The sequence below is a fragment of the Nilaparvata lugens genome, chromosome X, assembly GCF_014356525.2.
Source record: "Nilaparvata lugens isolate BPH chromosome X, ASM1435652v1, whole genome shotgun sequence".
Classification (NCBI taxonomy): domain Eukaryota; kingdom Metazoa; phylum Arthropoda; class Insecta; order Hemiptera; family Delphacidae; genus Nilaparvata; species Nilaparvata lugens.
Genome location: NC_052518.1, coordinates 1,112,536 through 1,139,386, shown reverse-complemented (window position 1 = coordinate 1,139,386; position 26,851 = coordinate 1,112,536). Strand labels below are relative to the sequence as shown.

The 26,851-nt window shown below is 34.6% G+C and overlaps 1 protein-coding gene across 2 annotated transcripts in view; it reads right to left on the bottom strand.

The window, feature by feature from the left end:
- LOC111045072 (ataxin-2-like protein) overlaps positions 1–26,851 on the bottom strand; it is a 44,304-nt gene that overhangs the window by 12,319 nt on the left and 5,134 nt on the right. Inside the window, exons 3-10 of one of the 2 annotated variants that reach the window (XM_039442208.1) lie at positions 25,874–25,979; positions 24,708–24,915; positions 23,930–24,051; positions 22,645–22,769; positions 21,588–22,066; positions 19,213–19,539; positions 17,255–17,619; positions 11,245–11,425 (exon numbers count right to left, since the gene is read on the bottom strand). In XM_039442208.1, the coding sequence (XP_039298142.1) occupies positions 11,245–11,425; positions 17,255–17,619; positions 19,213–19,539; positions 21,588–22,066; positions 22,645–22,769; positions 23,930–24,051; positions 24,708–24,915; positions 25,874–25,979 (1,913 nt within the window). The remainder of the gene's footprint in view (positions 1–11,244; positions 11,426–17,254; positions 17,620–19,212; positions 19,540–21,587; positions 22,067–22,644; positions 22,770–23,929; positions 24,052–24,707; positions 24,916–25,873; positions 25,980–26,851) is intronic. The other variant, XM_039442209.1, reaches the window with a different exon arrangement.

Genomic DNA, 26,851 nt, shown 5'->3' with positions numbered 1-26,851 from the left:
GCTGGAAGTCGGCAACCTCTATGCTGTCTAGAGCCCTCGACGTAGTTCATTGAACGTTTTCCAGAGTCCCGAACCGCGTCCCCTTAAGTTGTCTCTTGATCTTGGGGAACAAAAAGAAGTCCGGTGGTGCCATATCCGGGCTGTAAGGAGGATGTGGCAACGTTACCCTCGACTGTTTGGATAACTGCTCGGTGACGAGTAGGCAGGTGTGCGACGGAGCATTGTCGTGATGGAGGATCCACGAATCGGCAATCCCCGGACGGACTCGATGAACCCGGGCGGTTAGTCGACGGAGCACCTCTCTGTAGTACTGGTCGATTATAGTTTGGCCAGTACTACAGAGAAGTGCTACGTCGACTAACCGCCCGAGTTCATCGAGTCCGTCCGGGGATTGCCGATTCGTGGGTCCTCCATCACGACAATGCTCCGTCGCACACCTGCCTGCTCGTCACCGAGCAGTTATCCAAACAGTCGAGGGTAACGTTGCCACATCCTCCTTACAGCCCGGATATGGCACCACCGGACTTCTTTTTGTTCCCCAAGATCAAGAGACAACTTAAGGGGACGCGGTTCGGGACTCTGGAAAACGTTCAATGTGCTACGACGAGGGCTCTAGACAGCATAGAGGTTGCCGACTTCCAGGGAGCGTTCAGGGATTTGAAAATCAGCGTATCAGCGTGTTATCGACTCCAATACGGACTCCTTTGAAGATATCTAATGAAAAATTGTACATATTTTACCCATAAAAAATTTCCTGAGGTCAGTCCGGTTACTTATTATACAGACCCTGTATATAAAGAAAGGAATTGGATTATTCATGTACGGTATACGATATACATGTTTGACGCATCATCACACGTCTCAACTACTGAACTGATTAACTAGAAATTTTGCATAGAGATTCTTTACCGAGGATGGTTATAGGCCTATTTTCATTTTAACAATCAATTTATCCAAATAATTAAAGCAGAATTATTCAATTTGTGATACAAAGTTTACGCAAGATAAAGAGAGCCCATTCAAATAGTTTTTCTGATGTAAATTATTAAACATTACTTATTTTTACAGTTGTGTGGCGATGCAACAGCCATAGCAACCGTTATGAATTCAGTTTGTTGATTCCTCATTTTCAACCATCATGAGAAAATGGTTGAAAATGAGGAATCAACAAACTGAATTCATAACGGTTGCTATGGCTGTTGCATCATGTTAAGTTCTGGTTGATCAAAGCCTACATTTCTGAAAAAGTCTCTATTTCTATTACAAGTTGATAAAACTGTTAGTATCAGCATGGAACTATAAAGCTAAATTGAACCTATTTGCGCCTTAAACAGCCTCTTGCGGAGCCCCCAAGGGTACCTGCTAGAAATGAAATGGTACTTGGTACTTTTTATTGTGTTTCTACAACTGCATTTTTTGACCACCGAATTATTTATCCACTAATGAATAAATACGGTTTTTCCATGTTTTCTCAGGAAACATTATTTTTCCGATCATTGAGATATGAGCGCCTAAAGTTAAAATTTTTGGAACAGAACATTTCAAATTCGGTAAGAGATAAATCCATGAGATTAAGAGGATAAAATGGTATTGTTGATTTAATAAAACAAAAATCTTTTGAAAATATCAATCTCTGAGAAAGTTATTATTTTTACTAAAAATAACTTTTAGTTGAGTTATTTTTGGTAAATTGAATAACTTTTTCAAAAATTGATATTTTCAGAAAATTTTTGTTTTACTAGATCAACAATACCATCCTCTAAATCTCATGGATTTATAACTTACCGAATTTGAAATGTTCTGTCCCAAAAATTCAAACTTCAGGCGCTCATATCACAAAAAGTAATGAACGAAAAAAATGTTTTCCTGAGAAAACATTTCCATTTTGATAGCTTGATGATATACAAATCGAAAAACTTGGAAAAATATCACAAGTAGAAAGTTTATTTTTAGCCTTTGCACAGGCTCTTGCGGAGCCCCCCCAAGGGTCACCTGCTAGAAATAAAATGGTACTTGGTACTTTTTATTGTGTTTCTACTACTGCATTTTATGAGCACCAAATTATTTATCCACTAATGAATAAATACGGTAGATTAATTATGCTACTACTGAATTACTTTGTCACCGAATTACTTTTCCACTAATGAATAAATACGGTAGATTAATTATGCTACCTAATTATGCTAATTAGGTGAATTAATTACCAGCCTTTAAGGCTGTACAAAGGCTAAAAATAAAATTTCTACTGGTGATATTTTTCTAAGTTTTCTCAGGAAACATTATTTTTCCGATCATTGAGATATGAGCGCCTGAAGTTAAAATTTTTGGAACAGAACATTTCAAATTCGGTAAGAGATAAATCCATGAGATTAAGAGGATAAAATGGTATTGTTGATTTAATAAAACAAAAATCTTTTGAAAATATCAATCTCTGAGAAAGTTATTATTTTTACTAAAAATAACTTTTAGTTGAGTTATTTTTGGTAAATTGAATAACTTTTTCAAAAATTGATATTTTCAGAAAATTTTTGTTTTACTAGATCAACAATACCATCCTCTAAATCTCATGGATTTATAACTTACCGAATTTGAAATGTTCTGTCCCAAAAATTCAAACTTCAGGCGCTCATATCACAAAAAGTAATGAACGAAAAAAATGTTTTCCTGAGAAAACATTTCCATTCTGATAGCTTGATGATATACAAATCGAAAAACTTGGAAAAATATCACAAGTAGAAAGTTTATTTTTAGCCTTTGCACAGGCTCTTGCGGAGCCCCCCCAAGGGTCACCTGCTAGAAATAAAATGGTACTTGGTACTTTTTATTGTGTTTCTACTACTGCATTTTATGAGCACCAAATTATTTATCCACTAATGAATAAATACGGTAGATTAATTATGCTACTACTGAATTACTTTGTCACCGAATTACTTTTCCACTAATGAATAAATACGGTACATTAATTATGCTACCTAATTATGCTAATTAGGTGAATTAATTACCAGCCATTAAGGCTGTGCAAAGGCTAAAAATAAAATTTCTACTGGTGATATTTTTCCAAGTTTTCTCAGGAAACATTATTTTTCCGATCATTGAGATATGAGCGCCTAAAGTTAAAATTTTTGGAACAGAACATTTCAAATTCGGTAAGAGATAAATCCATGAGGATAAAATGGTATTGTTGATTGAATAAAACAAAAATCTTTAGAAAATATCAATTTCTGAGAAAGTTATTCAATTTACCAGTATTATTTAAAGAAAATTGAGCAACTTTCTCAAAAATTGATATTTTCAGATAATTTTTGTTTTATTCAATCAACAATACGGCGAAGAATTAACTCTCTGAATCTCATGGATTAATCTCTTACCGAATTTGAAATGTTCTGTCCCAAAAATTCAAACTTTAGACGCTCCTATTTCAAAAAGTAATGATTGGGGAAGAATGTTTTCCTGAGAAAACTTTTTTATTTTGATAGCTTGATGATATACAGATCGAAAAACTTTGAAAAATATCACCAGTAGAAAGTTTATTTTTAGCCTTTGCAGCCTTAACCTACTTTTGAAGAGGTAAAGGTAACTTGGGCCTATGTGGGTTTGTCAAACGATTCTATAGAACATGATCCTAATTAGATCTAATTGATATGAATTCAGATCTTTGTTTAGAATTTAAAATTATATTATTATTAGCGTATGACTTGAATTGTGTGTGAGTCCCCTAGGAAGTGTCACATAGCCGACATAACCACTCTCATTTTTAATATTGGATTTCAAAATAATCCAATGTTCATCGAATCCAACCATGTAAATAAACTAAGAACACTTGAATTGAATCAAAGGGGAGGTTCTCCGTTCCTCTACCCTATGAGCAGAACCTAGAATTTTCTATAATATTATGTTTCAAAGGGTAGGTTATACAGAGTGAGTCATATGTATGGGAACCCCTCAATAAGTTGGAGACTGTTGTAGATATAATACTGTAACTTTCAGGATAAGTTACTGGTCGAATGCTCTACCTTTTGACATACAACTGAATTTCACTCCTCATAAGGGGGTGACTTAGGGGTTGTAACTCGAATATTTTAAATATAAACACCCATTGTGTGGTACATAATTTTAAAGGCTTTTTTGAAACAAGAAAGATGGCATCAATGAAAATTTTCTATGATACTTGTATCAAGAACGGTCGCTGATTAAAGTTTTAGTTTTTAAAGAAATGAGGGGTTGTAACTCAAATATTTTTAATGTAACACTCATTGTGTGGTACATCATAAGGCCTCTTCAAAACAAGGAAGATGACATCAATAAAAATGTTCTATGATACTTGTATCCAAAATGGCTTGTAACCAATCATTTCTTTAAAAACTGAAAATTCAATCAGCTGCCATTTTGGATACAAGTATCATAGAACATTTTTTATTGAAGTCATCTTTCTTGTTTTGAAGAGGCCTTTGAAATGATGTAACAAACAATGGGTGTTTACATCAAAAATATTTGAGTTACAACCCCCCCATTTCTTTAAAAACTAAAACTTCAATCAGCCGCCATTTTTGATACAAGTATCATAGAAAATTTTCATTGATGCCATCTTTCTTGTTTTAAAAAGGCATTTAAAATTATGTACCACACAATGGGTATTTACATTTAAAATATTCTAGTTACAACCCCTAAGTCACCCCCTTATGAGGGGTTGAAATTCAGTTGTATGTCAAAAGGCAGTGTATTCGACCTGCTTCAAACCTTTAAGGAACTTTTTTCGGGACCAAGTTTTCGCGTATTTCTTGAAATACGTCACATATCTTAAAAATTACTGTAGCTACAGGGCTGAAAACGGTTTTATTCAATTTTTCAGTTCATTTTACATAAAGTACGCTAAATTGTACATCTTAATTAACAGCCAACAAATATCCGTAGGGCTTCGTTTCGGCAGGGGAACAGAAATCTTCCACTCTGTGTAACTTGGTAACCAAGCATTTTCGGACCTACAGGGTCTGTATAATAAGTAAACGGACTGACCTCAGGAAATTTTTTATTGGCAAAATATGTACAATTTTTCAATAGATATCTTCAAAGTAGTCCCTATTGCAGTCGATAACACGCTGATACCGGATTTTCAAATCCCTGAACGCTCCCTGGAAGTCGACAACCTCTATGCTGTCTAGAGCCCTCGTCGTAGCACGTTGAACGTTTTCCTGAGTCCCGAACCGCGTCCCCTTAAGTTGTCTGTTGATCTTGGGGAACAAAAAGAAGTCCGGTGGTGCCATATCCGGACTGTAAGGAGGATGTGGCAACGTTACAGTCGACTATTTGGCCAACTGCTCAGTGACGAGCAGGCAGGTGTGCGACGGAGCATTTTCGTGATGGAGGATCCACGAATCGGCAATCCCCGGACGGACTCGATGAACCCGGGCGGTTAGTCGACGGAGCACCTCTCTGTAGCACTCGTTTACAGTTTGGCCGGGTGGCACAAACTCTTTGTAAACGGCCAGTACTACAGAGAAGTGCTCCGTCGACTAACCGCCCGGGTTCATCGACTCCGTCCGGGGATTGCCGATTCGTGGATCCTCCATCACGACAATTCTCCGTCGCACACCGAGGAGTTGGCCAAATAGTCGACGGTAACGTTGCCACATCCTCCTTACAGCCCGGATCTGGCACCATCGGACTTCTTATTGTTCCCCAAGATCAAGAGACAACTTAAGGGGACGCGGTTCGGGACTCTGGAAAACGTTCAATGAGCTACGACGAGGGCTCTAGACAGCATAGAGGTTGCCGACTTCCAGGGAGCGTTCAGGGATTTGAAAATCCGGTATCAGCGTGTTATCGACTCCAATAGGGACTACTCTGAAGATATCTAATGAAAAATTGTACATATTTTGCCAATAAAAAATTTCCTGAGGTCAGTCCGGTTACTTATTATACAGACCCTGTATGTTAATTAGAACTTTTTTTCTTCTTTTGATGTGAGGAATCACCCCCTGGCTTATGGGCACCTTTTTTCAGAACATCCTGTTTATGACTCACTCTGTATAATGCTAACATTTTGAGGTTAGGTTTTTGCTTTAAAACCGGCAATATGTTAGTATTAATCTAAATGGTCTGATAATTTCATAAAATAAAAGACAACAACGGAAACGGAGATCAAACATCTGAATATTTCTCTCTGCCTTCCAATAAAGGCAATTAAATTCAATTCTTTCTCATTTGCTCAGCAAAACTGCCCCGGGGTGGGTGGCTTTGGGACTCTGTCTTGTGTTGAAGGACTTGCAAGTGAGACATCACTATTACAACACACTATACATCCAGTGATTTCGTTTCCTCCTCCTCCTTCTCCTCCTCCTGTTGTTGTTGTCCAGCTTTCTCCTCAATGGTAGTTCGCCTGCTTCCATTTGATGAACATTTCCTAGCCATCCTAACTTTAAAAATATCGCTGATTGTAGAATGAACTGAAATCTAGATGAAACGAATCTCAACCAATAAACGTTCCCGAAACACGTGCTTTCAGCTGATTTCTCAACTCAACGACTACACATTTAGCATGCGAAGCTGAACATAGATGAACTGAAATATCGATGAAACGAATGTCATCCAATAAACGTAACGAACATTCATTTGCCTTCAACTGAATTCTCAACTCAACGTACTGAACCATCTGCTTTCAACAGAATTCTCAACTTAACAAGTCGGCACAATATTTACACTTTTTGCATGCGAAGCCAATTGTGGATTCAACTGAAATCTAGTTGAAACGAGTGTCACCCAGTAAACGTCACTGAGAATCCATTTGCCTTCAACCGAATTTTCAACTTAACAAGTACACACAAATCACACTTTTGCATGCAAAGACGATTGCAGATGAACTGAATTCTAGTTGAAACGAATGTCACCAAATAAACGTAGTGAACATCCATTTGCTTTCAACTGAATTCTCAACTTAACAAGTCTACACTATTTACACTTTATACATGCGAAGCTGATTGTAGATGAGCACAAATCTAGATGGAATGAATGTGAAACAATAAGAGTACTAAAATCTGTTTGCCGTCGACTGAATTTTCAACTTAACAAGCGCTAGTCAACCTTTCGTATACAGGGCTTTGTATGTGTCGAATCTTGTAAGAATGTAGGCCTATCATGAACTTTGACTCACTGTAATTCTATTAAGAAAATAGGCAACCTCTTTCTAAGGAGGAAGATAGTTCCTCCTGAATTTTACAAACATGTTAAAAGTGCATGATGTCTGTCTGTCTGTCTATACCTTCATGCTTTGGTATAGTATAGCCTACTTTCTAAATTTTCTACTTTCTTCATCCTAAATTTTACAAACATTAAAGTGGTGCATTATGTCTACACATTCATGCTTTGTTATTGCTTACTTTCTAACCCTCTATCCCTCAGTTAAAAATCTAAATTCCCTGATTTCATATGTACCGTACTTACATTCTTTATTTGAAGAAATTTGGTTGTATCACTAACTTATTAAACCCTTATAATGAAAATCATAGATTTTAACATCTACATTGAGAATTGTATTTCAATAGTTATAAAACAAATTCAGTATTTTTCTCATTGTAATGTATTGGATTTGTGAATAAGTTTTGATTTTTTGAATATTCTCTAGAATTCATGAAGCTACAGTATTTCTGATTATTACCCTGAAAACCACATGGAATGATTAAACTTTTTCGAATTAATTAAATTTCATTGTAGTTTTCTATTTCTTGCAGGTTCGCTTTTGTTTGAAATAATTATATTTGATCATGCGCATACACTGTACCTTGAGTGATTAGTAAAGTGACACACATAGCAAAGTAATAAGCTGTGATTTGTTAGAACATTCAAGTATAATTGTTAATGGCGTTGATAACTACAGTTTAATGCCAAAACTTAACATTACGTCCTAAGGACTCCAGTTATGGAGTTAAGACAAGTCAGGTCAATAATTTTACATAATTAACACTAAGGCTCAACTCACACTTACGCGACTCAGGTCGAGAAGAGACTCGAGTCTAGAGCATGTGTTTTCATATGGTGACGTCGCGGAGACTAGAATCGACTGGTCTGAGTGTCACCATTTGGAAACACATGCTTTCGACTAGAGTCGACTCTCTTCTCGACCTGAGTCGCGTAAGTGTGAGTTGAGCCAAAGTAAATCATAACTAGTCTTGGTTTGAAAGGAACTCTTATACACTATAAAATACTCGACTAAATATTTTTTCAAATGATCTTAATCTGAGCTGATTAATATAACATTCTAACCTCCTATATTTGTAAGGATATTATCAATTATTGTCTGTGAAGGTCATGTTACTCTTGTATATTCGTGGACCTTAATTTATAAATTCTTCATATTAATAATATATCTAATATCCTCTTTAATTTATCCTGTCTGGCAAAATCGGTAATAAAATCTCATACTACTATAACATTTCAAATGTTATTGTAGTAGGAGATTATAGTTGTGAAAAGAGCGGTTGTAATTTCTAAAAGTGAATTGAACAGCTCACAAAAATTGTGCCAGTCACCATTTGGTGACCTATAGATACCCAATACAACTGCTTCAAATATACTATCAATTTTCAACTTCAATCCAGTTACTTCTAAATACATTTCAACAGAATATCTGTGAACAAAATCTAGCTCATAAGCTTTAATAATTTGCAAATACATTTTGTACTTGTACAGATGTATTTGTTATAACAGAGAAAACACTTTCCATTCAGTTGAGAATTATAACACCAAATATAATTATGTACTATGAAAATATACTGAACTACTGCATATTAATATATGACATACGATTGGTGTTATAATGATCAACTGAATGGATTTCTGACCCTTCATGAGAATTCAAATTTGCCTAAGAATCAGTTGGGGACAAACCCAGAAATCTAAAAACTGGCAAAAATTGTAGGTTCTAATTAAATTCCTCAATAGAGCCATTATAAATAGCATCGGAGCTGACACTTCATGTCAATAAAGTTGTACAACTCCACAACAGAAATGTTGAAGTTACTCACATTTACTAAATTTGAAAAAAATTATGTCTTAATTTAGGAATGTTTTTACATTCTTATGTACTAATTTATGTTCAGACACTAGACAATTTGAAATCTCGCAAATCTGAGGCACTCCTTTGGAGGCTAAGACTCAACTCACACTTACGCGACTCAGGTCGAGAAGAGACTCGACTCTAGTCGAGAGCATGTGTTTTCAAATGGTGACATCGCGGAGACTAGAATCGACTAGTCTGAATGTCACCATTTGAAAACACATGCTCTCGACTAGAGTCGCGTAAGTGTGAGTTGAGCCTAACTGTACAGTATTTAATATTTAACAAAAATCCCAATTCAATGCTGTACATCACAATGTCTTTGGGGTGATTTACAGCATTTAATTGAGATTTTCGTTTAATAATAATTATTCATTAATTAGCATTTTAACAAATGCAATTTCCAATTTATTTCCATCTGTGCAGTATTTCATGAACAAGGGTGTCTGAAATCATTGTGCACCCAGAATCAGGTTGATGTTTGTCGAATTCCTATCTTTCCTGTATCGATTGGACTGATCTTGGAGATCAAGGGCCGTATGCAGATGCTCGATTTAAACTGAGTCTAGAGCAAACGGAATCAAACATGAACGCCGTTTAAACCGATGATGGAAACCGCCGATGGAATCAGCATACGGTTCAAACTCAAGTTAGTAAACCACTGATGAGCTAGACACAGTTTAAACCGAGCATCTGCATACGGGCCGAACTGTACCATATTTGATGAACAACGGTTTGTGAAATCACTGTGAAACAAAAACCAGAATGATATTTGTTTGATTAATACCTTTCCTATATCGATTGGATTGATTTCTTGGAGACTCAAGCCAGAGTTACACAACAAATCGACTTATGGAAGTTCGATTTTTTGCCGTCCTGAATTCCACCAGATTAAACATAACTTGGCAAACACATGAACATATAATTTGTTTGCCAATTTGACAAGTTATGTTTAATCTGATAGAACGACCAAAAATCGATGTGTGTGTAGCTAGCCTAACTGTACCATATTTGGAGCTTGGCAAACACATGAACATATTATTTGTTTGCCAGTTGTTCATGTGTTTGCCAGTTTGACAAGTTACGTTTAATCTGATAGAACGCCCAAAAATCTATGTGTCTGTAACTAGCCTAACTGCGCCATATTTAATGAACAAGGGTTGGTGAGAGCCCTAATTATGTTTGTTGAATACATACCTTTCCTTTATCGCTTGGACATCTTGTATCTCGGAGACTAACTGTATTATATTTAATGATTAAGGTGTCAGAAATTAATATGCACCACAACCACAATTATGTTAATTGAATTATTTTATGATATTGAAAGGTTTCTTACCTATCCTATATCGCTTGGACATATTGTATCTTGGAGATTAACTGTACCATATTTAATGAACAAGGTGATCTATTTATCGTGTAAGGTAGGTGATTGGAATGAATGCACGAATTGAAAATGACTGGGAGCATGCATGGAGTAATGGCCTTATGTAAGAGAACAGGATAAAAATAGCAATTAATATAATAGAATGAAACCTATTTAATTATTCATAACTCATGATTGAGCTGACAACAGGCCTATACATTTAAGTGGCACTGTATATAATACCATATACCCGAATTCTATAACGTAAGACTTAGTCTAGACATAATCAAAAGTTTGTGAAATCACTGTGAAACAAGGACCAGAATGATGTTTGCTGGATTCCTACTGGGAAATATTGGGGGAAACTTGAACTCTGGAGGACCAAAGGCAAGACATATAAAAGTTATAGTCCGTACAAATTTACTTCAGACTTGGAGGAATATGCAGCGCAGAGAAATGGAGGGAGATCAGCCAATTACAGTGATTAATAGAGTAATAGGTAGAAGCGCAGTTGCCAATTTGTCAGTCGTCTGACTGCTTCCAGACAGGAAACTTTGCATGTGTAGTAACAGTCACTAGAAGTTGGAGAACGCTGGCCGCTTCAAAACGGCAACATCGCACCTCTGTATCCCTCCCGCTGTATGCTTTCTCTGCTGCGCATGTCCATCCCAAGTAAGAAGTAATTCTGCACAGAGTATAGTGAGCTTTACCACTTACCTTTCCTGTATCGGTATGACATCTTGGAGACTAACTGTACCCTAAGGGTTTGTTTTCCATTTTGTGAGATTACTATGCAACAGAGACAAAGCAAAAATATTTGTTGAATTCCTACCTTTCCTATATCGATTGGACTGGTTAGGCGCTGCATTGTAGGCAGGTTGAGCAGTAGTGACCACGTATGCGGCAGGCATAACCATGGTGGCGTGAGGTGGAGGAAGAGGCGGAGTGGCCTGACTCCAACTGGGGGTCTGTGGTGTATGCGGTCGAGACGGAGTAGGAGTGCTTGGTGAACGCTAAAACATGTACCTTCATTAAAAAGCTACTCAACGCAAATTTACACTTCCTGGAAATTGCACTGCCCTCACCATCACTTCAGAACCCCACTACTGAAAAAAAATTTAGTCGATACTACACAATCGAAGTTCTATAGAATTTTTTTACTCCAACTGCTGAATAGTAAGCTTGATAGATTTAGTATTGAATACTTTTATTAATCAAAATTGTTCTGATTGGTTACTTGGCTGAGTTTGTTCTGAATATTGCTTTATAAAATTGTAGAAATTGAACATTTAAAATTGTAGAAATTGAACATTTAAAATTGTGAAATTTATAAAATGGTTCTGATTGGTTACTTGCTTTATAAAAGCAATCTTTAGAACAAACTCAACCAAGTAACCAATCAGAACAATTCTAATCCTAGCAAAGCCAACCATACCTGAGTGTGTGTGTGTGTGTACACTTAAAAAATGTTGACGAATTTGATGTATTTTTTGTAATTTGGAATAAAATTCTATTCTTGAAAATCGCTGATACATGCAGCCCTCAGCGATCAAAATTGCCTGACACAATGTATCAACTGGTGTACTGTAATTTTACTTGTAGTTCGGAAGGTAGCTTAGGCAGCAGCTGAAAAAAGGAAGTTTTATAAAACATTTGATTGTTTTATCTACCAAAATAAAAAGTTTAAAAGTATACAGAATAATATAAGACGGTATTTAGTTGTAATCTAAAGTGAAGTTTCAGATAAATACGATACGACATTTCAGTAAACTACCTGTTAATAAAAAACAGTTTTAGATAAACTATAAAAACCAGTATGGGTGTATTCATAGACTAGCGAATGTTAAGCAAAATTAATGCAACTTATAACCCAAGTATTATCTAGTAAAATCATAATCATCACAGAATTTATGAATGGAATGCAAAAATGGAGGGAAAGTTGGATATCACTTATTGAGATATTTAGTGACAAGCATGCTTGCCAGTTTGAAATCATTTTGAGTCTAATGAGTCTAGGAGTAGACTGCTGTATTTTTTAGAATACACCCAGTACTGTTCATTCTGAAGCAATTACAGTACACCTTGAGACTTAGTTCAAGTAACAAGAGTTAGTTTAGATAACAAGGTTATCTAAATATTATCTATCATGCATATTAAGGTAACTTAGTTTAGGTAACAAGGTTATCTGAATATTATCTATCATGCATATTAAGGTAACTTAGTTTAGGTAACAAGGTTATCTAAATATTATCTATCATGCATATTAAGGTAACTTAGTTTAGGTAACAAGATATCTATAATTGGTGATTGGTGAGACAATAATACCTACCAACATCTGCTACTAATACTAAACATTGTACAATATCAAACTAATATTATTAAAATACAAAATTAGGAGAATGAAAAAAATGCCAAGGTAATTAATTATTAATCATGATATAACAATGAGTGATTATACAAAGAAAACATAAATCAGGTTTCAGCTTTATCTTTATTTTGATCATTCAGAGAACTATGTAGGGACTGGGTAATATGTGAGTAGAATTAATGAGAATATTAATTTGTTAGAATAAACATAAAAATCACAAAATAAAACGAAAATGGATTTGATACATTTTTATTTTGGAATGTAAGTACTCATGACCCAAACATTCGAGAACAAATGGATAAAAATTTGGAATAAAATCATTGTATTGCCAGACAACAGATTAGTATAATCATTTATCGATAGTATTGTTGAGGTATTTTGTATAAGGCTGAACTTCAAAAACAAATGAAACTAGAGCCAAATTTTAAACATTAAAACCAATTTAAACATTACAAAAAGAATTTCTCGTGTGAGATATGAATAAAATAATATAGAGCAGAGTGATTGATAAAGAATTTTCATGTAAGAGAATTTACAGGAAATATGAAATTCATAGCATAATGATTAGCAGTGTATAAAGTTGCAACTTTTTACTAGTGATATTTTTCAAAAGGACTAAAAATAACTAAATTTTAGTTATTTTGAAAATTGAATAACAACTTCAAAATACATCATTTTCAGAATTATTTCATCAAAAATAGCATGAGAAATGTATCCTCAAAAATATATGAATTTATATCTTACCAAGTTTGTAATGATCGGTTTCAAAAACTTTAACTTTGGGCGCTAATATCTCAAAAAGTAATAATAAGAAAAAATCATACTTCAAATTAATGTATACCTAAACTTGGAAACACTTTCAAAAAACATTTTCATCAGAAACTTATACTTGAAACTTTATAATTAGAACTGGGGAGTCCTTTTTCAAAAACTCTGCATTACAATTTCGGGAGTAAAAGCCTTCACCAAGATAATATACCCTACACCTACAAAAATAATACTCCGCTAATGCGCGGTTTCTAGAACTCCTATTTAACTTAATTAACCATCAAAGTTGAAGCTCCATCGAATCTACAAAACATTATCACGTTGAGGTAATTTCTATCATCGTTCGTATGTTTAATGTCATGTTGAATTATATGTAATCAATTTAGAATATTTAAATATAAATACAATATTTTTGATAATTTTTTTAAAAGAAATGTTGAATGACGATTTGAGGTTAGACTATGAGAATGTGTACGTTCCAGTTGTATAATTTTTAACTACAATTTAACGACAAAATTCTAAAACAAGTACTGTACCATTTTTTAAGCTAAATAATAATTATTGTTCCAATCTCATTTTGTTGTAATTCGATATTCATTAACTAAAAACAGTTTTAATTCGTCTTTGAAAGCCAATTTTAGGAATACTGTAGATTAGTTAAAAAGATAAACTTGATTAAGAAATAAAAAATTGGTTATAAAATTTGAACTCAAGTTATCTATTTGCGAATAATAAGTGAATAATATTTGATTATTGATAAAATATAGTTTATAGCTGTTATGAAAGCAAAGAAACTATGACAATTTTATGTTATTCCAAGTTTCTATATAGGGCGCTTATTCCCTTGAATTTTATTAATATTTAAACATTCAAAATTGATCATATTTAATCCAATTTGGAATTAAAATAGGTATGAAGATAGAAATAAACGCAGTGAAAAATTTGGTTAGAAATATGATGCAACTTCAAGTAAACTTTGATAGTCCATTAAACAATTTAATAAGTGTTCTAGAAACCGGGCATAAGAGAAAAAACTGTGAATGAGAATTTTCTCCCTTCACCAGTTAGGAAAACATTATGTATTCAACTACAAAAAAAAAACATTTTACAGGTAAATTTCCACAAAACTAATAGAATTGCTACAAAGAGGCATTGCTTTAGCTACTTTTTTTACAAAAATGCATTGCTTTAGCTACTTTTTTACAAAAATGTATTGCTTTATCTATTTTTTTTACAAAAATGCATTGCTTTAGCTACTTTTTTTTACAAAAATGCATTGCGTTAGCTACTATTTTAAACAAAAATGCATTGCTTTAGCTACTTTTTTTTACAAAAATTATGCATTCAAGTACAAAAAAGGCATAAGGTAATCATAGCAATTTTTTTACAATACATTTACAAAAAACTAGAAAAATGACTAAAAGACTAGAAAAATGACATTTTTCACAGCCTGAATACTTGGAATAATTACAAAGTCAACTAACGATCTAAATACAAAATAATTGAAATGAGTTTCTGATTTAATTATTAAGTGATAATTGTTTCATCGATAACTAATAATACCTCAACTATAATGATTGGGTCATGAAAAACGAATAATTTGAACAGAATATTGTTCTGTTGGGTTCACACTTAACCTATAATACCCGCGTAGTTATAACAGTCGCGTAATTAATAAAGAATAATTTTCACAGAATATTATACTTTATAAAGTATAGTTATGACGGAATATGACAAAGGAAAACACACTGTATTTTATCATAGGGAAATTAAGAAGCAGTTCATCAAGAAGTTTGAAGCAAGTAGAAGGCTGTTGGGTTCAAACCTTCTATAATGAACGATTAAAGAATATAAAATAATATAATTATTGGAACTATATATTGATCAAAAACTACCAAATTCAGATATTACAGACTTGCATTACAGTCTTGACATTACTATTACAGTCTTGACATTACTATTACAGTCTTGTTACATCATTTTTGTTGAAAATCAACTGTTGTTATACACCCATTTCAAGAGGGAACCGACAGAAACACAATTAGCCTCTACGGAAATATGTAATGAACAAATACCGCATTTCAAGAAAAATCGAAAAATAAACATTCAACCGATTGGAATGCTTTGGAAATAATGGGGGTAGTAACTATAAAACATTTAATAATGTTATGTATTGTTATTCAATGTTAAGTGACTATGATAACACAATTGAATCGGCCTGAGGAGAAAGGGAACATGTCAAAATTATTCTTTTTTTATGGTTGAAATGAGTTGTTTACTGTGGGATACATCGATTGGAGCTGAAAGGGAACATGTCAGCATTCTCTTTATACGAGAAACAGATATCGTATTTTTGCTGTACTGGAGTGAAAGGGAACTAGTCATGACAGTCATGTTTCCTTTCAACGCCGAACATTCGAAAATCAACTGTTTGTCAGTTGTGATTTTTATGCTATTGTTAGGTTACATTTGATTCATGCGTTCTTTTGAGGTTAGATTGCTTTCGGTTGAGGTGTTTATTGTAAAAGTTGAAGAGTGATAATTTATAATATCATCATGAGTAAAAGGAAGTTAACAAAAAAACTAAATTTTAAGGGGTGAATCTTATATAAGTGCTTATACTGGATTAAAATTGTTGTCTTAAAAGAGTTTGCACCCTAATGACGAAAAACAATCTTGAAATTATCAATACTTTTATCTGTATTCAGTTTTTTCTTTCCCCTGAAAAATTCTGATTTTTGACATGTTTCTTTTCAGACCGATTCAATTATTTTACTTGCACCAATCATTAAATTTGACTCCCATCACCCTTGAAGAATAACATATTTATACCTCGATAACTAATAATATGTAAATTATAAGATATATAATAATTAGAATATTGTTCTTGTAGGTCCATATCTCCTGTATCTTTCATTGTATGTTCCTCCACCAATATGCATTAGAATATTTCTGCGAAACGTTATGCACAAAACCACTAAATTCAGTGATTGTTGGCTCCTGGCATATAATATCCTGGCTGCCCGTATATAAGCACAGCGGGATTGACGTGTTCAACAATAACTCTATTCGTCATAGGAATGAAAGAATAATGAAATGGATTCATCGGATTTAGAGTGATTTTCCCAATAGGAGTTGATACTGAACCCCTTCTTGTGCGGAACGCTGAGTACACAATTACCTGATTACGACTGATTGGTTCAGTAACTAAAAATGGAAAATTTCTGCGAAATCTTTCTCTTGCAAAGTACAAAGGTGGGCCTTCTTTTTTATCGGCCTCACTCTCACTTACATCTATTCCCGGATTGGGATTAGAGACATTTTCACTTGCTGCTATGAATGGCTCCGCGTTGGGATTCTCACTTACATCTATTCCCGGATTGGGATTAGAGACATTTTCACTTGCTGCTATGAATGGCTCCGCGTTGGGATTCTCACTTACATCTATTCCCGGATTGGGATTAGAGACATTTTCACTTGCTGCTATGAATGGCTCCGCGTTGGGATTCTCACTTACATCAATTCCCGGATTGGGATTAGAGACATTTTCACTTGCTGCTATGAATGGCTTCGCATTGGAATTCTCACTTACATCAATTCCCGGATTGGGATTAGAGACATTTTCACTTAATGCTATGAATGGCATCGAATTGGAATTCTCACTTACATCAATTCCCGGATTGGGATTAGAGACATTTACACTTACTGCTATGAACGGCTTCGCGTTGGGATTATAGACAAACTCCTTGGCGTTAGGGTTCAAATTCTCACTTACATCAATTCCCGGATTGGGATTAGAGACATTTACACTTACTGCTATGAACGGCTTCGCGTTGGGATTATAGACAAACTCCTTGGCGTTAGGGTTCAAATTGGATTTCTTGAGTGTCGAAGTCATTTTATCGACATCTGGTGTGGTTGGTTTGTCTTTGTTTGTCGGCTCAGAATCAACATCATTGGTAGCTACATTAGCAGTGGACACTGTAGTCGTCTTATTTTGGTCGTCTGCTGGCTCCGAGAGCTTGAAATCCTCCTTGAAATTCTTCAATTCATTCAGCTGTTCTTCGCGACCTTCATTGACAGAAATGATCAAAGTTAATCAATTGATCCATTCTAAAGTAATGCAAGAGAGAACAACACAACTAAGTCCGTACTAATTAAATAGTAACATTTGTTCAATAAGTTTATGAAACGGCTTGGAAAACAGAACCCTTTAAAAAAAGCCATTATTTGTTAAATTGACTTAGGTAATCGATATTCAGCTAAGGCAATGTCCATTTTATGATCCATGTTTTATTTGATTATAGATTTTATTATCAAGATACCATGTTATTTTACGAACGAAGTAGCATACTTCAAGTAATCAATTACAATGTTAATCAAATTGAAGTAAAGTATGACTTTCTATCATAATAAATCTAAAAATATCTTACCACCTTGCGCTTTCATAAAAAAACGTTTCATTAGAACCGCTTGTAAATTACATTTGAAGAAATTTGTGTTGAAAAGAACACAATAAATATAATTTAGCAGCTGTTATGTTTGAAAGAGTAATGATGACCATTGGTTAATGGCTACTATATAGTCTATGTAAAACTTGGATTGCAGCATTGCTCTTATGGAGTTGTGCTAAAAACCAAACGACAAATAAAATTTAGCAACTCTTCTGTTTGAAATAATGAGATGACGCCCATAGGTTAATGACTTCTACAGTCTGTGCAAACCTTGGATTACATGGGCTGCCACATTTCACAGAATTCAGAGATCATGTGAGCTAATTGTGTGAAAGAGAGCGTGGGCCTTTGTGTGCACCCATTGTAGTGCAGCATCCACACTATCGCCCAATGCTTAGGAATGATGACTCCTTTGCCAGCGCTCGGCTTCAATGGCCCTCGTTCGAGCATGGATGACAAGACCAACGTGGCCAATACAATTGAAATAGCATTAGTTATAAAGCCCCTTGCTGCAAACTAAAGTTTGCACGGGCTATCGCAACAAATATGGGGTCACTTGAGAATCAGTCCAGAAACAGCACTATACGTTCAATTTCTGTCAACGATTCCTTTAATCAGACCTCAAGAAAAAATATTGTTATGAGTAGTGGCAATAAAAACAAACAAGTATTTTTTTAAATCATCTATTGACCACCTTTAAAAGGGGTATGTAGATTCGTCAATTAGTCTAATGATTTCAGTCCAAGTCTTAGATTTATCTAATCAGTCTTCTTGCTCACAATGAGCCATAAATTCCGCAATTGAATATGCGGAGACATTCAATAATTCTACAAACACATAAATGTTTCTACAATAAATGTAACTAACTTCTACAAATAATGTAACTACAATAAATGTTTCTACAACCTATTGCAATAAGTATCTTGATGTTTTTTGCTTGTTCCACATAAAATTACAAGTTTGTACAAAATATTCCAGTTTGAAAGACAAATTTCATTATCATTATTTATTAAAATCGTAACAATATTGGAAAGTGAATCCCCCAAGAAGACTGTGAATGGGGGAGAGAAACATCTAAAATTGTAATATCTTATTTATCGTGTATCTTATTATTTTTGCTTGTAATATGTGTTTTTCGGGGGGAGATAAAATTTCAATTTCATCACGTATCTGTAATGGATGGATAAGTTACTGTTTTGCAATATCCTACCTTTGTTTGTACGAGCGGAGATGCGATGGCCATCAGAAGTAGAGGTCTGCACTGTGACCGCAGTAGTCTGCACAGATTGTGTAGTCACGGTTGTAGTTGTCTTATTCTCGGTATTCGTTGTCGAAGACGCAGATGTGGTGGTGGCAGCTACAGTTCTAGTTGCAACGGTCGTTGTCTGCGGCTGCTGCTGTGTCGTCGTCTGCTGCGGCTGTGTCGTTGTCTGCTGCGGCTGTGTCGTTGTCTGCTGCGGCTGTGTCGTTGTCTGCTGCGGCTGTGTCGGCGGCTCATATCTCGCGTTGTTAACGTCAGCCGAATTGTACGAACGACCTGCATTATGTTCAAATTCTGTATTAAACTGTATTCCTTCCTCAATTTACTGTTATAGTGAAAACTTAATACTTGAGAATCATTTAGAATACTTTTTATTAAAGTTAAGGTGAGAACATCTAGGTAATATGAATTAAATCAATAATAAAAAATGCCCAAACTTTGAAGAAACTGGAAAATGTCAAGACAAAAAACCCAAACTTACTAGTTAGAACTTGAAAACACTTCACTTTTATGGGCTACTTTATTAAAATTAATAAAAACATGAAGTACCCTTTTATTTAAAACAAAATAAAAAAGGGTACTTTATGTTTTTATATTGTTTTCATTAATTTTAGTTAGAACTTACTACAGCTGTTTGATCATACACAGCTGATCAAGCATAATATTTCAAAATAACATGTAAAATTTGTAAAAAGCAGTTCTAGATATGAAGAGAATATTATTGTTCGATGAAATTGAATTAACTTAATGCAAAAAACTATTTTTATTGACTTTCCAATTATTTCAATTGAACATCTGGCACACCAGCTCGGGGTGCTCACTAGAAATACCAAGATTAACTCACAATAAATAAGACATTTTGATTTAAGATATTTTTTAAAAACAGATATTATAGGAATTGTACTGAATTGAGAAGTCCTGTAATACCGAGCTTTTATGAAATTGGTCTTTGAACTTAAATTTGGGAGAGAAATAGCACAAGTTTAACCATATTTTTCTCTCTTAATGTCTGAAATGTATGTGAAAATATGTATAAAGAATACTTTTTTTATGCCCACAAGACCTTATTGCTTAAGCGTGTGTGATGGAAAGTGAGTCGGTGAGTTGATGAGATGGTCAAACGTCCATCGGCGGAATTCGAATCAGTTGGTGCTAGCAGACTGAAGCTCATACCGCTCCTTAGGGCCTGTACACATGACGACGTTTGTCGCTTGGTAAACGCCGCGTTTGTCGCACGTTAGAAATTGTGATACCGTACACATGAGGGCGTTAACCGAGCGTTGACCGCGCGTTTTCATGACAGTTCAAGTGAAAAATACACTGGTGTATTAAGATGTTGTGAGCACAAAACACTAACTTATTTTATAAGTGTACTCTTGTTACAAAAAAGTATTTGTATCACAAATATATGGTGCTCGTATAAAGACATACTGCCTTAGTTTTATTTCATAAGACGTTTTAAACACAAAACACACACTGACTTATTCCATAAGTACTCGTAAGTGGTACATACTGCCTTAATTTTATTTATATTATGTATTACAATATTTGAAAAAAATAAATAATTTTATTTCCATCATTAAATTCACTTGACATTCATTTTAAGTTTTGGAAATTATATGACCACTTTGACAAGTTGTGTGGTCATTGTTAGTAATGTATTTAATTGTAATTAATAAATTGTTAAGACATAGATTATTATTTTTTTTAAATGTAGGTCTATTATTAATTAAAGCTACTTATGCTTTGTATATTTATCTGAACCTGTCTTCTGTTCCTTTGTCTTGTTTTCTTGTGCGAAAATATCCACAATCTCCTGTTAAGCAGTCTTTTTCAAAACTTTATTTTTATATATAATCTTGACACTCCATCTCCCAGATGCTTCTTCTTTTGTCTACTTCATCGATGAATAATTCTGTGTCAAACGCTTCCGCATCCATTGTACACACGAAAACACAAAACAAGATCTAATAAAAAACAACACAATATCACCTATTCACTGCAAAAGCGCGCGTTCGACTAAGTGCATGTGTACGTTCCAATGTCCAGTATAGTAACTAAGCGCGCGACAAACGCGGCGGTTGATATGGAAACTGCAAGCGCGAAAAGCGCGCGACAGCATGTGTACGATCCCATTGTTTCTATGAATGTGTCAAACGCGCGCTTGACAACCAAGCGACAAACGCGGCGTCTACCGAGCGACAAACGTTGTCATGTGTACAGGCCCTTAGCACTAGACCAACCCGGCCGGCAATTTAATTAAGACTTGTCAATTACATTTCATACAAGTAAATGATTAATAATGTGAGTATTTGTATTGTTACCTGTGCGAATGGCCGTAGTGGAACGCTGAGGCTTGGGCACGGTTGGTGCGGAGGTGGCGTCACCGTTGCGCACCGGCGCGACCGTCACCGGACTACTAGCGCTCGAGGAGGCAGACGAAGATGCCGTGGAGGAGGTGGATGTCGCCGTAGATGATGAGGGCGGTGTAGTGGTGGCAGGAGGGGCGGCCTGCGGTGGAGGCGGCGGAGGTGGTGTGGGCGTTGGGGGTGGATGATGGTTGTGGTGAGGCGTAGAGGCGGCGGAAGGTGGAGGTCTGGAGGCGGTAGCTTTGCCCGTCTGCTGGTTGTGTTTTCGCTTAGCAGGCGGCACATACTTGTCGGAGCCATTATCGGTGGCAGGCCTAGTAACCGCTGCAAATTTCTCCTCTTCGTTCTCACCATTCTCCAGTTCCAGACGCGCTTTGTACGTCGGATTGTTCTCGATTTCATTCGCAATTTTGGTCGCCCTAGCTTCGGCATCTCTGAAAACACAAGACAGAATAGAGAATAGATCGAATTGTTCTCGATTTCAGTCGCAATTTTATATACCTTTATAGTTAATTTATATAGCTTTCATTGGATATTTGAAATAATTATTATACAGTGACAACAGATAGAATAGAATAAGTCGGATTGTTATCGATTTCATTCGCAATTTTGGTCGCCCTAGCTTCGGCGACCCGAAAGTAGAGAAAGTAGAGTATTTTAGTCCCTAAAATAGAGTCACTGTCTATATTTTGATCAAGTGCCAGATCATAGTCAATAAATCCATTAACAAAACAAAACAATTCTGAAACCAGAAAATATCAATAATATAAATTTTAAAACCAGAAGAATAGTCGCTGACTTGCAAGAGAAAGGAATACAACAGAACAGCGAGTGCCTAGTGTATGAACATAACCTAAAAGGTTCTGTTCAATTAGGTTTTAAATGGCAATATCTTAATATTATTTGGAACGTGTTGATAATTTTATAAAACAAAAATTTCAAACTACAAGAGTAATAAATTCAATACAATTAAGTAAATACTACTTACAATAAGGAGGTTGTTTTTGCAAACCTGTAGTCTGTTGAGTCTGCTCTTTGTATCTGTGTTGTGTACCCAGGCATAGCGTGATCGAATGTCGATGTCACTCCATACATTTGCTCATTCTTTTTGAACATGTCGTTCACATCCCATCCATTCTGTAATTTCAATAAAACATCTGATCAGCAAACATTTCCTAGTAGGCTACGTGAGCAAATCAACTTGAAGGATGTAATATCCTAATCCACCATTTGATACTACAAATTACTATTATAGAAATCAACTTGTAATGAAAACCATGGACACTTAATTATTAGATGTTGTGTGGTTTGCATTAAACTCCATGCTGCAGTCAACTCGGAACACCTTCCACTCAGTTGATCAGCTGATTGGAGTCACCTTAAGGCTGTGCAAACGCTAAAAATAAACTTTCTACTCGTGATATTTTTCAAAGTTTTTCGATTTGTATATTATCAAGCTATCAAAATGAAGAAGTCTTCTCAGGAAAACATTTTTTTCCGATCATTACTTTTTGAGATATGAGCGCCTAAAGTTTGAATTTTTGGGACAGAACATTTCAAATTCGGTAAGAGATAAATCCATGAGATTTAAAGGATAAATTTTAAAGGATATTTCTGAAAATATCAATTTTTGAGAATGTTATTCAATTTACAAAAATTAACTAAACTAAAAGTTATTTTTACTAAATTGAATAACTTTCTCAAAAATTGATATTTTCAGAAAATTTTGTTTTACTAGATCAACAATACCATGAAAAATCTATCCTCTAAATCTCATGGATTTATCTCTTACCGATTTGAAAATGTTCTGTCCCAAAAATTTAAACTTTAGGCGCTCATATCTCAAAAAGTAATGAACGGGAAAAAAATTTTCCTGAGAAAACTTTTTCATTTTGATTAGTTGATGATATACAAATCGAAAAACTTTGAAAAATATCACCAGTAAAAAAAATTATTTTTAGCATTTGCACATCCTTAATGATTAGATGTTGTGTGGTTTGTATTCAACTCCATTCTGCAGTTAACTCACAAGACCTTCCACTCAGTTAAGGTCACTCAAATGAGCTGATCACTCAGGACATCAGCTGATGTTTCAGGACATCACCTGATCACTCAGGAAATCAGCTGATGTTTCAGGACATCACCTGATCACTCAGGACATCAGCTGATGCCCATCGCAACATCCCGCAAATTGACAGCCAAATTCGACAAATGATACACAAATTCAGTACTTCAGGCTCGAAACATTGTTTTAAATCAAAGTGTCATGGGATAAAAGAGTTGAATCAAACACTTACTGCGGTTGCGCCGTCAAGTTCAAATTCGTCACCATTACATCCTGGACCTTCCCAAGGCTCCAACTCACGTTCACCAACTTGACCATTGAATTTACTAATCGCTGTGTCTGTTTGGAACGTGTCTGGAATAAAAAAATACTCATTATAAATAACTGAGATAATGTAGCTGCAATAATAATATAGCTGGATAATACCTGGTATAGTTTTATAAAATTATAAGATTAGTTGTTCTTCTTTCAAGATAATGACGAGTAAATATAGCATAAGAAGATATTTCATAATGTAGGCCGTTTATTTATGTTCCAATTTCACTATTAACTCAAAAGATGATTTCTGTCATTTTTTATGAGATCAACCACATTTCAATGACCAATGCAATTAAATAACGGTCGCATAGAGTATTATAGCATGATACCACCGTCAGAATGTCATGAACATAGTTACCGTATGTAATAGTGACAATGAAAGTTATTTATTGCAAAATAAAACAATTTACAGTTAGTATGATCAACAGAGTATAACTGGAAGAAATTAATAAAGTATAATATACAAAATTATAAGAGTACAAGATACTGTAGAAAAAAATACAAATGCATATAAAACTAGCAAATTAATTTTGATATCATCTACTTAGACATAAATTATACGTTTTTCATAAATAATAAGCGATTTACTGTCTTATAAAAACGTAGAATAGTAACATGTCTAAAATTCTTTTGAAAAAATCTATCAAACAGTGGAACAAAATTGCAAGTAATTCAAAAGATGAGGTACTCACCTTTTGTGGCAAACTCCAAGTCTACATCCTTCAATGATATAGACAGGATGTCTTGTGGTCTAAAAATTAGTTTATCAACAACTGTTCGTGGATCAAAAGAATTTGGACGTGATTCGTCCACCTTATGTGCCATTTCGATTACAATCTCAAACTGACTTGAGAATGTGCGGAAAATGCCTTCGTAGGCTTGTCCATTCTGTGTGATAACCTGAAAATGAAGAGTTACATGTGTTATAAACTGTGATGTTTAATCCTGATTAGTACTTGCTTGAATATTTTTTCAAGTACTTTCTAAAGTGATTCATATGTGTGTCACTTAGCAATAAGTAAATCCATCTGAAATCGGTTGATCCATTGAAGGACACAGCTCCCTGTACTTCAAAACAATATTGGAAGTGAAAAAAAATGGCTGAAGTAAAGTCTAGACGTATAGACGATTGACACCTCATAATTACAACACTAGAAAGAAAACTAATCAAAGATTGTTTACTTATCTATTTGAATGTAATCTAGCTTTTGTGTATACCAAATTTCAAGGGTACAAATGTTTAAACTTAAAACTGATCGACCATTAGATGGACAAGCTAATTTGTATAACTAATTCAATTAGGCTATGAATCATCCACTCGTTAGATTCGCATGTGCAAAAACGTTCACTAATAAACACATCATGTTTAGCTGCTGCATTAGTCTAGTTGACGGATAAAAAAACAACATACAAACTTGAACATGTGCATGCACTTCGATGATTTATGAATGGCATACATCAATAATTAATTAGTGCAGCTCTGTCAGAGCAGCAGAAGCAAAAAGTTTTTGATAGAAAAAAATGGTCTCGACTTATGTGTGCGCCTTATATTTAATCTACCGTTGCATTGATAGGCCTAACAAATAATTCATACTGATAATGATGTTGTTCTCCATGACGAAACATTATAATATAACGTTATTGAAGTTTAGCCTCTGAGGCTGATGAAACTCCTCCTCAGGAGTGCAATGCATTCCTCATCTCATCACAAAAAGTAAGTGTTTCTAAATATTTACAAAGACACACAGTGTCTAAACTACAACAAAGATAATTATTAGTCTGCAATGAAACTTTCGTTGGATTTAAATTTAATTAAAACTCCAATTTTAACAGCCAAATATTAAAAAGCTTCACTTACAATAACTGTGTTTCCAATATGACCGGTGATGGAGTGCATGAATAGAGAATTGTTGTATACACCCTCGGCAGCTACATTTCTGTCAGGTCTACCAGGCCTTGGCGATCTGTGGAGGAGACAAATTTCGGTAAAGGAGGAAAATTTAAGTGGAATAATTGAAGATTTGAGATTTGGCTACGCTGTTTTTCTTATGTTTCTCTACTACCATTATAATGAAGACTTCACTATAGATATTAAATTCCATTATTATATGCCCTATTTCAAATTGCACTACTCGCAAAAGTCAATTAATATTTATATTGTAATCTATAATATAATAAAGAAAATAACTGGCTTACACATGTACGAGATAGGAAATACACGAATGACGCATCATCACATCTGAACTAATGAACTGATTAACTCGAAATATTGCATATAGATTCTCAATTTACCGAGGATGGTTATAGGCAATTTTCAGTTCTTCAAGATTTCAGTACGTTAAGTTTTCAGTTTGTCGAGTTTTCAATTCGTCATGCTTCCAGTTTTGAATACTTTGCTTGAGAGTGATCATAAAATAGCGTATTCAACGGTGTTATCTTCTACCTTCTTTTCTTCTATCTATATTTTCTTCTTCTATATCTTCTATAATCTATAATATAATGAAAAAAAAACTGATTAACTTCTTTGAAACCTTTTTTCCATATTTAATTAGTAAAATATTGTTAATACAGTTGTTAATACTTTCAGCAGATTAAATTATGTTCACTTGTGTCTACATTTGTATAGAATTTATTAATGTACGATTCAACAAAACACTTGAAAGTTTGCTTAAATCTTTCCGGATTCATGACAATAACCCAATTCGACCACCTTTAAATAATAGTAAGTCAGAATTTGAAGGGGCCCTTTGTGTGTTGATATGTTTGTATGTGTGTGTATGTGTATGTATGTATATGAGTATGTGTCATGTGTATTTTTTCTTATTGAAAGTAATGT